This window comes from Bemisia tabaci, chromosome 2 (genome assembly GCF_918797505.1).
Source record: "Bemisia tabaci chromosome 2, PGI_BMITA_v3".
Lineage (NCBI taxonomy): Eukaryota > Metazoa > Arthropoda > Insecta > Hemiptera > Aleyrodidae > Bemisia > Bemisia tabaci.
In genome coordinates this window covers 26,802,241-26,816,442 of record NC_092794.1, presented here as the reverse complement: position 1 = coordinate 26,816,442, position 14,202 = coordinate 26,802,241, and the positions used below count along the sequence as shown (strand labels likewise).

Sequence of the window (14,202 nt, the reverse complement as noted above, 5' to 3'; positions counted from 1 at the left end):
CATAGGCAAAAAGTCAGTTTGGCCCCTAAAAAATCTTGAATGGCCCCTAAAAATCGACCTTGATGCGCCACATGGCTCCTGAAACTCCAATGTGAGTTTCGAACACTGCTAGAAGCTTACAAAATTTCAGTATAAGGGACAAGTTTTGCAGATTTTGATGTTTATATCATCACTTGTTAAAATGTAAGGGATGCCTCCAGAAGAAAATTTCAAGAGGAAACCCTTGGAACCACTTTTAAAACCTCAAAGTTTCGTATAAACGGAGTTGTAAGCTTTCAAAGTTTCCAAATTTTGTCCGACCTCTCTTTACCATTGTGCGACGGCTCATACGATTAACTTTTTTTATCGAGCACTTACTGTTGGTTGCCTTTGGTCGGGCAGCACACGCCAGGGACGAAGAGGGACTTGAAGCAGATGGACTGGCGGAGGTTGTTGAGGTTGAGGAGGAGCTGGGGGCAGTTGCTGAGATCCTGGCAGTTGCCGGCGATGCCGTCGGGGGTGGTGCACGGGCGGATGGCGCCCTCCCCGTTCCCGCTCTCCTGAACGACCACTTTCCCGGAGGAACTGAGCTGGACCAGCGGCGCCACCCCCCGCACGATCGGGGCGATCGTGTCCGTCATGTTCCGACCCAGGACGTTCTTGCTGATCGTGTACAGCGCGTTGGGCAGCTCCTCGCTCGGTTTCGCCTGAAATCATACAGGAGACCATTCAATTTATTTTTGGACTGAAAGAAATAGATGGTTAAATAAAAGGTCGTTTTTACAGCCATTCCTTCCAATGACGAGGCGTGAATGATGAATTATCGATATCTCCCCATTTGAAGCTGTGGTAAAGAATCTATTCTTAGGGTATTCGTTGCAAACACCCCATTTATCGATCCTTTTTCATAGGTGTAAATGGTAGATCAACCGATATACCGCAAAGCACGCCACGTACCTGATTTCTTCAACTAATCATTCCCTTGAGTGATCCCATTTGAATGGCATCCTTGACGAGGGGCGCAACTGCCAAAAGTCAAATTTCTAAAAAAAAAAAAAAGACGGGAAACTTGGTTTCTGCAAGAATTCATCGTATTTCTGTCCAAAAATTAACCAACTTCTTACATAGATAATTAAATCACGTTCATATGAAGAGGGTCGGAGGGATTTGACAAGAAATCCAATTTTTTTTTTAAAAAAAAAATGCTGATGGATGCGCCTTTCTTCCATAAAACCGGCCACCATGCCATATTTAGTAGTATTTTAATAGCCGAGTAGTGTGCATGTTCGATGATAATACTAAAAATCATGGTTTGTTCCCTTAATCATGAGAAGGCACCCTACATTGGAATGCGCGAAGCGCCCACTGGGGACTTGCAGAGCCGCGAAGCGGCAAGGGGGCGTATCCCATAGTTATTTACATCGCTGTAGAACGTAAATTAAAAAATAAAGCAGAGTTAGGTAAATGAATTGGGATCTGATAATCCTTGGGGTTTATCGGGATCTTACGATGCGATCGTTTGAGAGTACTCACGACTGTCGGTTGTGGTTTGATGTGCTGGATGGCGGACTTGTCGGCCCGGGTGTAGTTGACGAGGTACCTTCCGACGGTGTTGATGGCGCCCAGGGTCTCGGAGAGGGTGGCGATGGCCTGCGGGGACAAGTAGCGCGGCTCCCCTTCCGGCCCGAACTGCTCCTCGCCCTGCGCCGCGTTGGCCAGGATGTGCCGCTGCTCCTCCACCGGCGTCTCCGGCCGCGTCGCATCCCAATCGGACGTCAACCGCGACTGAAATCATATCATCATGAACCCTCGAGTTTTCAAGGAATTTTTACTCTTTCATCCCTTATGACGTATTTAAAAAGTTTTAAATAAAAAAAGAATAATAAGTATAAGATCGGCCTCTATAATTTTGAAGGTTACATGCTTATGAATTTCGGGCGTGCTTACTGTAGGATTTTTTGCAACGCTCGTGCATTTCAGTCAAACTAAGTTTTGTCAGATTTGAAAAAGGCTTGCTGTCAGTATCCCATCATTGACTGCCCTCTTGCTCTCTTCTGTCCACGAAACAACTCTCACGAATCAATGCGACGCGTCGATGACAAAAAACGCCTTCAAATTAGCTTGATACCACAGTCGTAACCCCGGCGAAGATCGGCGAAGTAGCACGGCGCTTCGAAACACTGAATGCAAGAAGGGCATCGGACAATTAATTTTACTGACTAAGGAATCAAACTAAGGTATTCAACTGTCGGCGTTTTACTCCCTGCCCGCGCTTGACCTCTTCCCATGAACCTTGTAAATATAGAATTTTTTCCAAATTCTCCTATGGTCATGGACCTCTTAACAATCATCAAGCATTTAATGTTGTAAGATTCCTAATCATGTTTTCAGTCTCTTTCCTTCTATAAACACGCTTTTTTCCATTCAGTCAAGTTTCCTGATTATTTTTCTTTTAAAAACCAAAAATAGAACAGGAGATTGCTGAAAACGAGATTCGTGGTTTTGAAGTTTTGCCGTCGATTTAAGTATGTTTAAAAACATGCTTTTATTACATTAGCAATTTTACATTGAATCCTAACGCTACGCGTTTGGAGAACCAATATTATGCTAAAACTAAAATAAAAACTGAAATATAATTTTCTCCTCAAAATTTCACAGGAAAAGTATGTACACGCCGCGCCGGTAAATCTTGAATTCAACTCTTATACAAGATATCCGCGTCCACAATAAATTAACTTCGGTTACGTGGATCTGTGGTAGAAAAACTTGTTGATAACTCGTTTAGGAGTTAATTTCAAAACTTTCCGTTGTGTGAATCGTTTTCTGTGTAAGATTTTGAACAGGACACATGCGTGTGACCTGTTTCCTAATTCGGGCCCATTTTAATGGCCCATTTACCATACTTACGGTAAACGCTTACAGGATTCTGGTAATTGCGACCATTGTGTCTTTTGATAATTACCATACTCAAATCACTGTCGCTAATTTTTTTTTCCCCAGTAATATCTTCGTTACTACAGGACGCAGAAACTTAGCGTTTTGACAGATCTCATTGTTTCGCCGCCAAAATATAGATGTCAAACATCATGATAAATATTAATGACTTTCACAACCTACGAATCAAATTTCACAACTAGGAAGACTGACCTGTCGCCCCGAAGATCGGGATCTCCTGGGGCGCTGACCCTCTCCGCTCCATGCATCGTCCTCAAATCGAAGTGCTGCTCTTCTTGACCTGTCATGACTAGTATTGGTGAAAATTTGATAACTATGGGCATCATGGTCCTGCAAATTGTCTAGGGGGCCACACACAGGCCAACAGGTCTTTAGGGAGCGGTCATCGGATGGCTCCGGAAAAAGTTGACTGGAGATGTCACCTGTGGACCATTCTGCCTTGTTAGCTGAAAGCAAAAAACGCATGCTTGAATTCATAATTAAATTGTGTTAAATGTAATGGACGCAGGTAAAAGGGTTTTATGGTGGAAAAAAATAAAATGAGTTAGCTGTAATTCAGCTCAGAGAAGTTAAGCCTCTTTTGATGTGAAAAACTTTAAAAAACACTAAAACTTATCTGGCTTTGTCACCAGCTTTAGAAATGATTGATTTTAAACACTTATGAAATTATTTTGAAAAAAAAAAAAAAAAAAAAAAAAAAAAAAAAAAAAAAAAAAAAAAAAAAAAAAAAAAAAAAAAAAAAAAAAAAAAATAGAGAGAGAGCGGAAATTTTAAAGCACCCCAATCAGGACGTGTTTTCCCCAGAGACAAGAGACCCTCCACTGGCCTCCTAGCGACAGGTGGAAGCTTTTACTTTCGGGGTTTCAACAATTCCTTATGGACAATTATTAGGGAGCAACAGTCATCAGTTCATCACCCTAGTTTCGGCTGTTGACTTACCTACATGGTCGATGATGAGCTTCGGATGACGTCATGAGCCAAACAACTTTCCCAAACGTCGGCCATTTTCGGCTTGTTTGCAAAACGAAACTGCCAACACGTTGTTGAACATCAACCATGTAGGTAAGTCAACAGTAGAATGCTGAAGTCCCGAAAGTAAAAGCTTCCACCATGGCCAAGATACTAGTGGAGGGTCTCTTGTCTCTGATTTTCCCGTAGTTTTATCGCCTATGTCTCCAATTTTTTATTTAAATTTACTTTAACGTTTAGTTTCAATTTACTGGTGAGTTTGATAGGTATTATCCATTGTTTCCAGCCCTACATCTAGATAAAGCGCGGAGGATAAGTTTTCTGCTGGAGATGGGAGGAGGAATAGAGATAGAGTTGTTTACAGATCAGAAATACACTGGTTTATCAGAAAATCGTGTTACCCCTACATGTCTAGAGGTATGCAACCCGCACCGAAAGTATCCTGCCAACAATTTTTGACACGTTCATCACCCTAGAATGGGACATCTTTTCAATGCAATGCCTATCATACGTTAGTTGCTGTAATCACTTATTTAAATTCCAGTGGAAGCTATTTAGTTAGACTTTCACTTGAGTTATTTATCGGAATTTCCAGAATTTTCTCATAGACTAATAAAGTACTTCCTTGGACATTTTCCAGTGAAGTTACTTGAGGTAAACATACATCCGTTCAGGCTTTTCAAAGAATACCCAACGCTTTAGGAGAATCAATCTGCGATAGAGTGCGTTACATGGGGGAGAAGGTCGTTCGAGGCTACGTTATACGTAACGCTAGAAAAAGCGCGTGCAGCCAATTTTAGGAAAATCTAAGATGAAAAATCAACACGAGATACTCATCCAAAATGTAACATAAAACGCCAATCAAAAAGAGAGGAGTTGAGCAAAGCATTATGTATTTTTTTCAACAAGCGTGCAGGCTTTCGTTATGAGTGCGTTACAAGTGAATGGAGGGAGTAAAAAAAATTATTTTACCGAAGATTCCGCGGTTACCGGAATTAATTCCAATTTCCAAAAATCTCGAAAAATATTCCGATTTTTCAAAAGTTCCGGGGAAAAATTTTGAAAAACGCCCGGATTTCGTTCCAAGGGTTGTCTAATTTGATACCAAAAAAAATTTTCAAATTTGTTAAAATAATCGGTCAAAGTGAGGAATGATCCCCAAATTTCCAAAAACAGCTGAAAATCCCGGGAAAAGTTCCGACCATTTGAAAAGTTCCGGAATTCGGGATTAATGCCAGGAAATGGCAGCACTGAAAAATATCCAATTTTCAGCGTTACGTATATTATGAACGGCTCCTCATTACGCCTCGCTCATATTTATGCCCACCAGAAAAAGCCCGAAAGTAACTCTCACCCTGCTTGTTAACTCGATTTTGATTCGTAATCTGTCGGACGGACAAGAAACCGGGGGAATCCTGGGTGCAGATTGCATGGTCCTTCCGTATTGCGCCTACAACTAGTCTGTATGCAACGAACACGAAGAATCCGATTTGTCATGCTCACACGCCTAATGGCCCCGCTACCCGCTTTGATCGCTTATTTCATAACACTTGACGAGGCAATGAACGTCAGTCATCGCCGTTCGATAAAAATCGGTTGCCAGACTGAAAATATTGATTTTATTTCCATTCAAGACGCAAAACATTTTATGATTAATGGGCTTCCTCCTTTGATGAGCTTCAAAATTAATAAAATTAAGGCGTTGGCGTTGGGTGAAGAAAAGGCATTTTAGTCGCGATGTTTCAGAATCTTCACTGCAAATTTATATTTTACGGAGGAAATTATTGGGTGAATTTTCTTAATTTTTTTCGTTTTCAGCATTGTAAAGTCATTAAGAAAATTCAGTAAAAGTTTCAATGGGGCCCATACATTTGCTTTAAAACGTTAGCAAAGGTTCTGAGACACCGCAACCGATAAACGCCCTTTTTGCACCCAGTGTTTCAATTTTGGCGAAAAAAACCAAAAATTGCGGAGTAGGTCCATTGAAATTCGTCGTCAAAATTTCAGTTAAAGATAGCTTTGTATCCTCCGATTTATCCTTTATAAAACGTTGGTGTGAATATTGGGGGCACTTTTCCTGCATTTTCGATTTCAATCGCCCGGTTTTTTTGTGAGCTCGTTTCATCTTCCTCTTTCTTTCCATAAACAATATAAAATACAAAGAAATACTCATGCAGTTTTTGACAACGTTTTTTACAAATAAAATCAGTTTTAGAACGGAACCCTAATAATTATACGGAAATTGGTTTCTACCAATTTTGTTCACCAATAGGGGCACGCTCCTTGACCGCTTTGCGGTTCAACCCCTGGAAGCGCTTCGCGCCTAAGACGTTATGCGTTACTCTTATGACGTTATGTTGTAGAGTAAGATTTGGGAAAATGATCCTAACACTTGTAGCAATATAAATGACCCAAAATACCCTCAAACGTTTTACAAATCTACAAGTTCCCTCAATAAAATGACCTTACTGATTAGCTCTAGCAAATGAATCATTTATTTTTCTTCCTCCTCACCCTCCTCTCCCTTGCCCTCCTCCTTCTCCCTCCCCTCCCCCCATACCATCTCCCTCTCCTCCTCCTCTTCTTATTTCTTTTCATTCTTCCTCCACTCCTGTTCTATGGTTCCTCCTTTATCTTCCTCTTCCTATTTTCCTCCCACTATCTTCAAGTTATCCTTCTTCCTCGTCTTTTTCTACGCTTGCTTTGTGTCATTTTCCTCCCTGTCCAAGTATCTTATTTTCTTCTCCATCTTGTTCCTCTTCATACCCCCCCCCCTCCTCATAATCCTTCTCTTCTTTTCTTCGTCTTAATTCCTTCTTCTAATTTTCCTTCCAAATCTTCTAGTGCCTGTTTTATTTTTTCCTCCCATTCCTTGGCCTCCTTTCCCTTCCTCCTCTAAGTGCCCACCCCTTGTCTTCTTCCTCTTGTTCTTTCTAATCTCCTTCTTCCTCTAAGTACCATTCCCTTGCCTCCTTCCTCCTATTATTTCTAATTCTTTATTTCCCTTCAGCTTCTCTTGTTTCTTTTCCTGTACTTCTCAGTCTCCTGTTCCCTCTCTCCCCAGGATGTCCTCCTCCTGAGCGGCCGGTGCGGTGCCAGAAGGACGTGGGTCCCGAATCGGGCGGAAATTCGCGCGCGAATCGGGGCGTTGCGGCGGCGGAGGGGGGGGGGCGGGGCCGCGACTTGGAGCTGAGACGAGGAAATTCCATGATGTAACACTTGAGGTGGGAGACATGTTGCTCTGCTATGATATCACTGGGCGCCGCGCCGCCTGGCCTGGCGTCGTTACACTGTTACACCGACACGGTGGTGTGCTGTGCTGTGCTGTGGTGTCATGGCTCTAGTGTGGGCTTTCCATAACTTTCACCGTTCGGACGCGATGTAAGCACCAGAGACCTTCGATCCACACACAAATACCCGGATCCCGGGCGAAAGTAAACGATTGTCTGCCGCCGAGTGCCCAATGCCATGTCCACTCCACCGCCACCGCCCCCGCCATCACCCAACTCCCGGGTCAAAAACCAGGGGGCAGCAGCTCAAATTGAAAATTCATGACCGTTTCCTTCCTCTTCTTCCCCATCTCATCCTCTCCTCTTCCTCCTCCTCCTTCTCCTCCTCCTCCTCCTCCTTCTGCTTCTCCCGCTTCTCCCTTCCCCTCTCCCTCTGTTCTCACTCTCCTCTCCCCTCTCCTTTTCTTCCGCCTATTCCTTTTCTTCCACCTTTTCCTCCTCTTCCTCCTTCTCATCTTCCTTCTCATCTTCCTTCTCATCTTCCTTTTTCTTCTTCCTCTTCTCCTTTTCTCCCTCTTTTTCTCTATCTTACTTTCCTTCCTCTTCTCATTCTTCTTCGCCTGCTTCTTCTTCTACTTCTCCTCCCTCTCCTTCGTCTCCTCCTTCTCCTTCCTCTCCTGCTCCTTCTTCTCCTGTCTCTCCTGCTTCTCTTGCCTCCTTCTCTACTTCTTTTTCTTCTCCTCTTTTTCCACCGTCTTCTCATTCTTCTTTTCCTGCTTCTCCTTCTTCTGCCTCTCCTGCTTCTCTTGCCTCCTTCTCTACTTCTTTTTCTTCTCCTCTCTTTCCACCTTCTTCTAATTCTTCTCTTTCTGCTCCTCCTTCTTCTCCTTCCTCTCTTTCTTCCTCTCCTTCTTCTCTTCCTTCTCCTCCCTCTCCTCCTTCTACTTCTTCCCCTCCTTCTCCTCCTTCTCCTCCTTCTCTTCCTCCTCTTCCTTCTCCTCATTCTCTTCCTTCTTCTTCTTCTCCTTCTCCTCCTTCACTTTTACTCCTTCTTTTTCTCTGTTTTCCTCTCCTTACGGCTCTCCTTCCTCTTTCCTTCAATAAAATCACTTCCTCTCTTTTTGCGATGGTGGTAAAATTAACTTAATTGTAAGAGATCCCACCTCCTTTTTTAGTCTTTCTCATCAACCATACAGGGCTGATTACGTGAATAGGATTGTCACTTCGTTTGAGGAATAAAAGTCGCAAAAAACAAAAGTTTCGGACAAAACAAATTTGCAAACAGTTCGGAACAAAGTCGCAAAGTTTTCGGATCGCGCATCCGAAACTTGAGGTCTACCTGCCGAGGCGAGGTTCAGGTCAATCATCTGAAGCACTTCAGTATATACCGAAGTAATTCAGATGTGTGAGCTGAACCCTTCGGTGAATACCGGAGTACTTCGGGTGTGTGACCCGAACTTCGGCGGGTGGACCTCAAGTTTTCGGATGCGCAATCCGAAAACTTCAGAGATCCATACGACCTCAACTTCGGGTCCCACGCACGAAGTTTTTTTCTCCGAGTAGAGGCAACAAACAAAGCACGCTTCAAAAACCCAAGAAAATAACTCAAAATTTTTACGCAATGCCTTTTGTACAAAAGAGAGTTGCAGAGACAAGACGTGTCGGCACACAAAATCTCGTATAGCTGACTGTTGCTGCACGAATGATGCTTAGTGGCCTACCTCGAGAATTGAAGGAAAAACAGTAAAGCTCTTCACCTCCTTCTTGACCATTTTACTTCTGCTGAGTTTTCAGTCAAAGAACATCATTGATCCAAAGGTAAAACCGTAAAATTTCTGTCCTGGGGGGAACTGCGTTTGGCAACATATGTAATGAGAGGAGAAGAAGAGACAAGAGCGGCTCGTTTGCGCGAGGACTGATTATGGATAATTAACATGTTACGCATTTCTCGTAAATCTCGAAGTGGAAAGGAGATGACATCTGTCATCAGTCGTTGATAGTTGGTCATTCGTCGGACTCCTTTCTGTCAGTCGCCGCTCCGTTTGTTTCGTCTACGCCTCTGCCTGCGTCGCTTGATCTTTCTTTTTATTTTCGTTTTCAGCCCGAACGGCTTTCTCTCTTGCACGTGTCGCTTTATCGCCTCTCGGTACTCTATTTACGCTCCAACTTTTCCCTCCCGAAAGCACCACGCTTTTTACCACCATTCAGCGCGATTACGCCGATTTTTAGTGGGATGCAAGACAAAATATTACTATCAGCAACGAATATACATATCGTCACCTTCCAGCCAAAGTATCACAAGAGCCATGCGACGTTTAAAAATTTTCGCCGCCATTTTATTTTTTACAGAGAAATTGTTCAACGAAGCTGTCCAAAAATGTCACCGAATTTATTTGTGCTGCCGATGCAGTTCAGTCAAATTTTCAGACAGGTTCAACCAACAATTTCTCTGTAAACAAATAAAATGGCGGCGGGACTTTTGAAACATGGGGAATTTCGAAATTCCGAGGAACACGATTATGCTCCTCACTTTTTCTCTAAAGTCATCGGCCTAAATACTTAGGAAAATATCCCTTAAGGTTGAGATTGCAATGGTGACATAATTCGTAACTAAAGGAAAGTTCACCTTTGAACGGATAATCTATACTTATCGGTACTCGCTTGTCTTTCATCGAACACTGCGCGCTGCAGGATTACTAAAATGAAAGATACAACTATTTCAACTTCGGAGTAGCTAATATTGCATATCAATCGAATTGAAGGCGAATCATATTCCTTCCTCTCGAATCAACAGTCGAGACTCAATACGTGAGAAAGATGCAGTATAGTAGTTGTAGCGCTGGCTCTATGGTCAGGAGGCCTCCGGTTCTATTCCCAAACAGGTCACCCGAGTTTGATTTGCATAGAAAATGTTGCTAAGTATAAAGGTGAACTTTCTCATGGGGTACCTATAGTCCTTCCTCTACTATGGTCTTCATTTTAAGAGCTTTTTTTGACTTGGGATGGATTTTAGACAGAAATCATCATCAGAATCATGATCTATGGTCTTCATTTTAAGAGCTTTTTTTTGACTTGGGATGGATTTTAGACGGAAATAGAGCTTTATCATGTTTCTTGGAAAATTTAAACCAGGATAGTCTGAATTAGTGACATCATAACAAAGTATAAGTTGATGTATATTTCTGACAGAGCTTCTTTTTAACTCTTGCGCCAAAACGAATATGTTCGGATACGCGCTCAAAATTTTTTCCTTGAAGTACTCTTATCTCAGGAAGTACCGAGCTGCAGCCGGCATACTATGAGGGAAACTTTGTAATACATTTAAACGATTCAAGCTTTTTTCAGAAAATTGACAATGTTATGATAAAAATCAGCAATAGTTCACTTCATCAGCACAGTAGGTGACGTTGATTAAGTTAATGTGTGAGCGAAACAAACAAAGCAATGAACACTAAGCGAATTTCAGTACAACGCCTGGATACAAGTGATACAACTATTCGAGCTTCACGGATGTCCGTGTTGCATAAGCACAGAAGTTAAGGCGCTTTCACTCTGACGGCACTCACCACTTCATCCGCGGCTCGACGCGGCACCGGGTTAAACTGCATAAGATTCCAAAATGACCGAGTCAGACAAAGCCTTCAATTCTTCGTTTATACTACCAAAATATCCACCGCGCCCAGTCAAATTAAACATTTGACTCAAATTTTTCTTCTGTGCTATCTTATAAATTACTAGCATTCAGAAAATAAATATCTTTACATTATCTATCGAGAAAAGGTAGGGAAGCACTGAAGCAGCACTATCCTTGGTTACCTTGCCACGCCACTGCACTGCATGATTAAAATTAAGTAAAATTATAAATCACTTACATTTTAGGTTTAAAGTTAGCTCAGCAGAAAGAACCAATGAGAAGCACGAAGCAATCAGTCCAGCTGTAAAAAAAAGAAGAACATTTCTTAACGTCATAAAAAATTAAGAGTTTCAATGTGTGAGATAACTATGTAAGTCAAGTCGCAGTGGAATGAAGTAAGTACTAATTTCATACAAAAGTGGACCTTCTATCTCCGATCTTTCATACTACAGTAATGATGTGATCAGAGACTGTAATTCACTTTGTTCACCTTTTCCCAGTTTTTCCTCAAAAAAAAAAGGAAAAAAATGAACCGCTTTGAAAAGAAACATTGTATTTATCAAAAAGATAGCATGAAATGAGAGTGATCACCGTAACCAGAAAAATTTAGGGATATATTTTTTTCGTCATATAAATATTCAGTGTTTCTTGATGCAATACGTCGCCTCCTTGATGTAACGAGGATCTTTCCTCATCGTATTCAAAAACTGCCGAAGTTGCCAAGTGAACAGTTCTCTTGCGGCAACTAATTCTATGTTTCTCTGTGATTGTTCCTGCACCTATCCTTCGTGGCAACATTGGAACAGTATTTTATTATTCAAGCAGAGAAAACATATTTTAAAGACTCCACACTAAAAATATAAAGGAATATGTAATCGGGTGAGGCAGGTCGAAGGTCAACGCTATACTTTTCGCCTAATGATGTTGAGCATTTAATCCAATAAAATTCACTTGGTGATGACTGATGAGAGTCGAGATGAGCACCTTGCTAGGCAACGTTTTGCAACATTATTGCTAACTTTTTGATCATCAGTCATCATTGGGCGAACAAGAGCGTTGGCCGTCGAAAGTAACTTATACCCTCCAGGAAAGATTGCACCGCATGCGGGATCTTTATTGTCTATGCAAGGTGGGTTGGTTATTTTCGTTCAATATTCTCGTTTTGGCGCGTATACGTAGTATACCGCCTTTGCGATCGTTTCGACCCCCCCCCCTCGATACAATAACCGAGTCCCCTAGTTCCTTACCGAAAAGTGACTACCGCGAACTTCTGAGATTTTCCAAAGCGTGTAAAAAGTTTACTAATCCGTCAATAATAATGATTAAAATTTGTTTCTCATTCTGGGGCTCGCTAGTTTATGTGTAATGAATACCAAGAGTCTACGTTTCTTGGTTTTTTTTAAAAAAACCTTAGAATGGGGCGCGCTGATTTAAAATATGCATATATAAGCGGAAGCAAGCGAACTGATTCGAGGATGGCTGACCAGTTCGGCACTCCTTGAATGAGAATTTCACTCACTCCGTTTTGTTCACAACGTTGCTTTGACATATCTCCACAACACTGTTATCCTTTTCAAAAGTTGGTACTCCTTGCTCTGATAGCCGGGGCCACCAGGATAGTGGTAAGTGCAATCTGTGATGAGCCTCGAGACTCATTAGACCATTTGCTAAACGTGGCTCATACAGGAGTCCACTAAGCCCTCTCGTCCCCACGCTCCTGATCACTGCGTCGGCGTCACGAAGAACAATGGGCCTTGGGTCCCAACGCGGCCGATACCCGTACCCCAATTACTCACGCTTCATTAACCATTTCACCGTCACGCTAGGATTCATCCAATTTTCAAAAAAAATTGTTTCGCATGTATTTAGCAATTTTTTCCTTACTCTCCGTTAAAACACAAATAAAAAGAGACCTCATTCATAAAAATCGGCCGAATAGAAGAGAAGTTACAGTAATCGAAATCCGAAGAAATCAACAAAACCTCGACTCCTCGATACGAAAAATAAAATGAAGGGGAAAAAAAGAAAGTATAAATTACAATTAAATATAATTGACCTCAAAATTTGACAAACAATTCATTTATATACCTAACGCTGAAAAAACTGGGAGAAATTACAAAAAATTTGCCTCTTGCAAGGGGCTTCTTTGTAAGAATTTTGACCTGAAGACAACGGTCGAATAACAGCAGTACTCCATACAATACACGGTGTGCCTGAACGAGTTAAACATTTTTCATACGTCCAAATCGAAAAATCTTTATATTTTTAACTACAATGTTTCTTGAATCGTTTAAGCAAAAAAAAAAAAAAAAAAAATTCCGTCGAGATTCTGGAACGCAAAGGCGCTTTAAAAGTATTCTGGGGCTATAATAGCTAAATCACCGGTAGTAAATTCGTTATATTATTAAAAAGAAATTGACTCCATAGTTTAATTCCTTAGTTTCTTGAATACGATTATTTTAAGCACTTAAACATTTATACCACCAATTTTAGCCATGGGGTGATTTCCTGAGAGCCGATAATATCACGAATTTCTCATAGAACCCCTCAACAGTGGCTTGCTTTTTTGGCAGCCGATTCGGCCATCGAACCGGAGTTTAAATGGAAGCTGATAATAACCCAAAGCTCTGAGAAAAATTTTGAGATGAGTATAAGAACGGTTTGTTGTAAGTAGCGAGGAGAGGCGGGCAAAGCGGCTAAAATCCTATCTAATTTTTACAGTTTTTCTGTTGAATTAATGTTGCCGCGGGCTTCTGACTGTCCACACATAGTTCTGTTCAGCATATCGATACATAAGTATTTACATTTTACATACGTAGAATCTAATTTTCACGTCGGGGAGTTGACATATTTTGATTTTTTCGATTTTATACGGAAAATTGATGGTTTTTCGGGATTGAAATTATTATTGTTTCATGAAAAATAAATGCACCCAAAATGACTATAGCATATTGATTCTTACACATTTGCACTCACAAAATTGGTTGGTAAATTCAACGAGTGGGTGCATCGACCTGGTATATCAAGTTTCTGCAATTTTTTACGGCAAATCAGTAGATTTTCGGGATGTAGATTGCTTACTTTCAATTCATGAATGAATAAAGCAACGACATGGTTGAACTTCTTTGCATGGAAAGACGTTTAAAATAACAAAATCAAGACGTATTTAATGCAATTGCATTTATATCGAGTCAATTTCTTTTCAATAATATAACGGGATTTTTACTACCGGTGATTTGGGTATTTTAGCCCCAAAATACCTTTAAATCGACTTTATCTTCTAGGAGTTCGACAGAATTTTTCCTTTCTTCGCTTAAATTATTCCGTAGCACTTTTCTTCAAGAATCTGATAAGATTTTGCTTGAGGCAGATCAAAAAACTTAAATTCGATCGAATAGCTTTCTACTTTCACAATACACGGTCTCGTCAAGGTGC

At 41.3% G+C, this 14,202-nt stretch overlaps 1 protein-coding gene across 1 annotated transcript in view; it reads right to left on the bottom strand.

Moving 5' to 3' along the window:
• LOC109032462 (proclotting enzyme) overlaps positions 1 to 14,202 on the bottom strand; it is a 48,100-nt gene that overhangs the window by 12,681 nt on the left and 21,217 nt on the right. Inside the window, exons 2-5 of the mRNA XM_019044607.2 lie at positions 11,006 to 11,068; positions 3,127 to 3,380; positions 1,513 to 1,764; positions 358 to 686 (exon numbers count right to left, since the gene is read on the bottom strand). Coding sequence (XP_018900152.2) covers positions 358 to 686; positions 1,513 to 1,764; positions 3,127 to 3,380; positions 11,006 to 11,068 — 898 coding nt within the window. The remainder of the gene's footprint in view (positions 1 to 357; positions 687 to 1,512; positions 1,765 to 3,126; positions 3,381 to 11,005; positions 11,069 to 14,202) is intronic.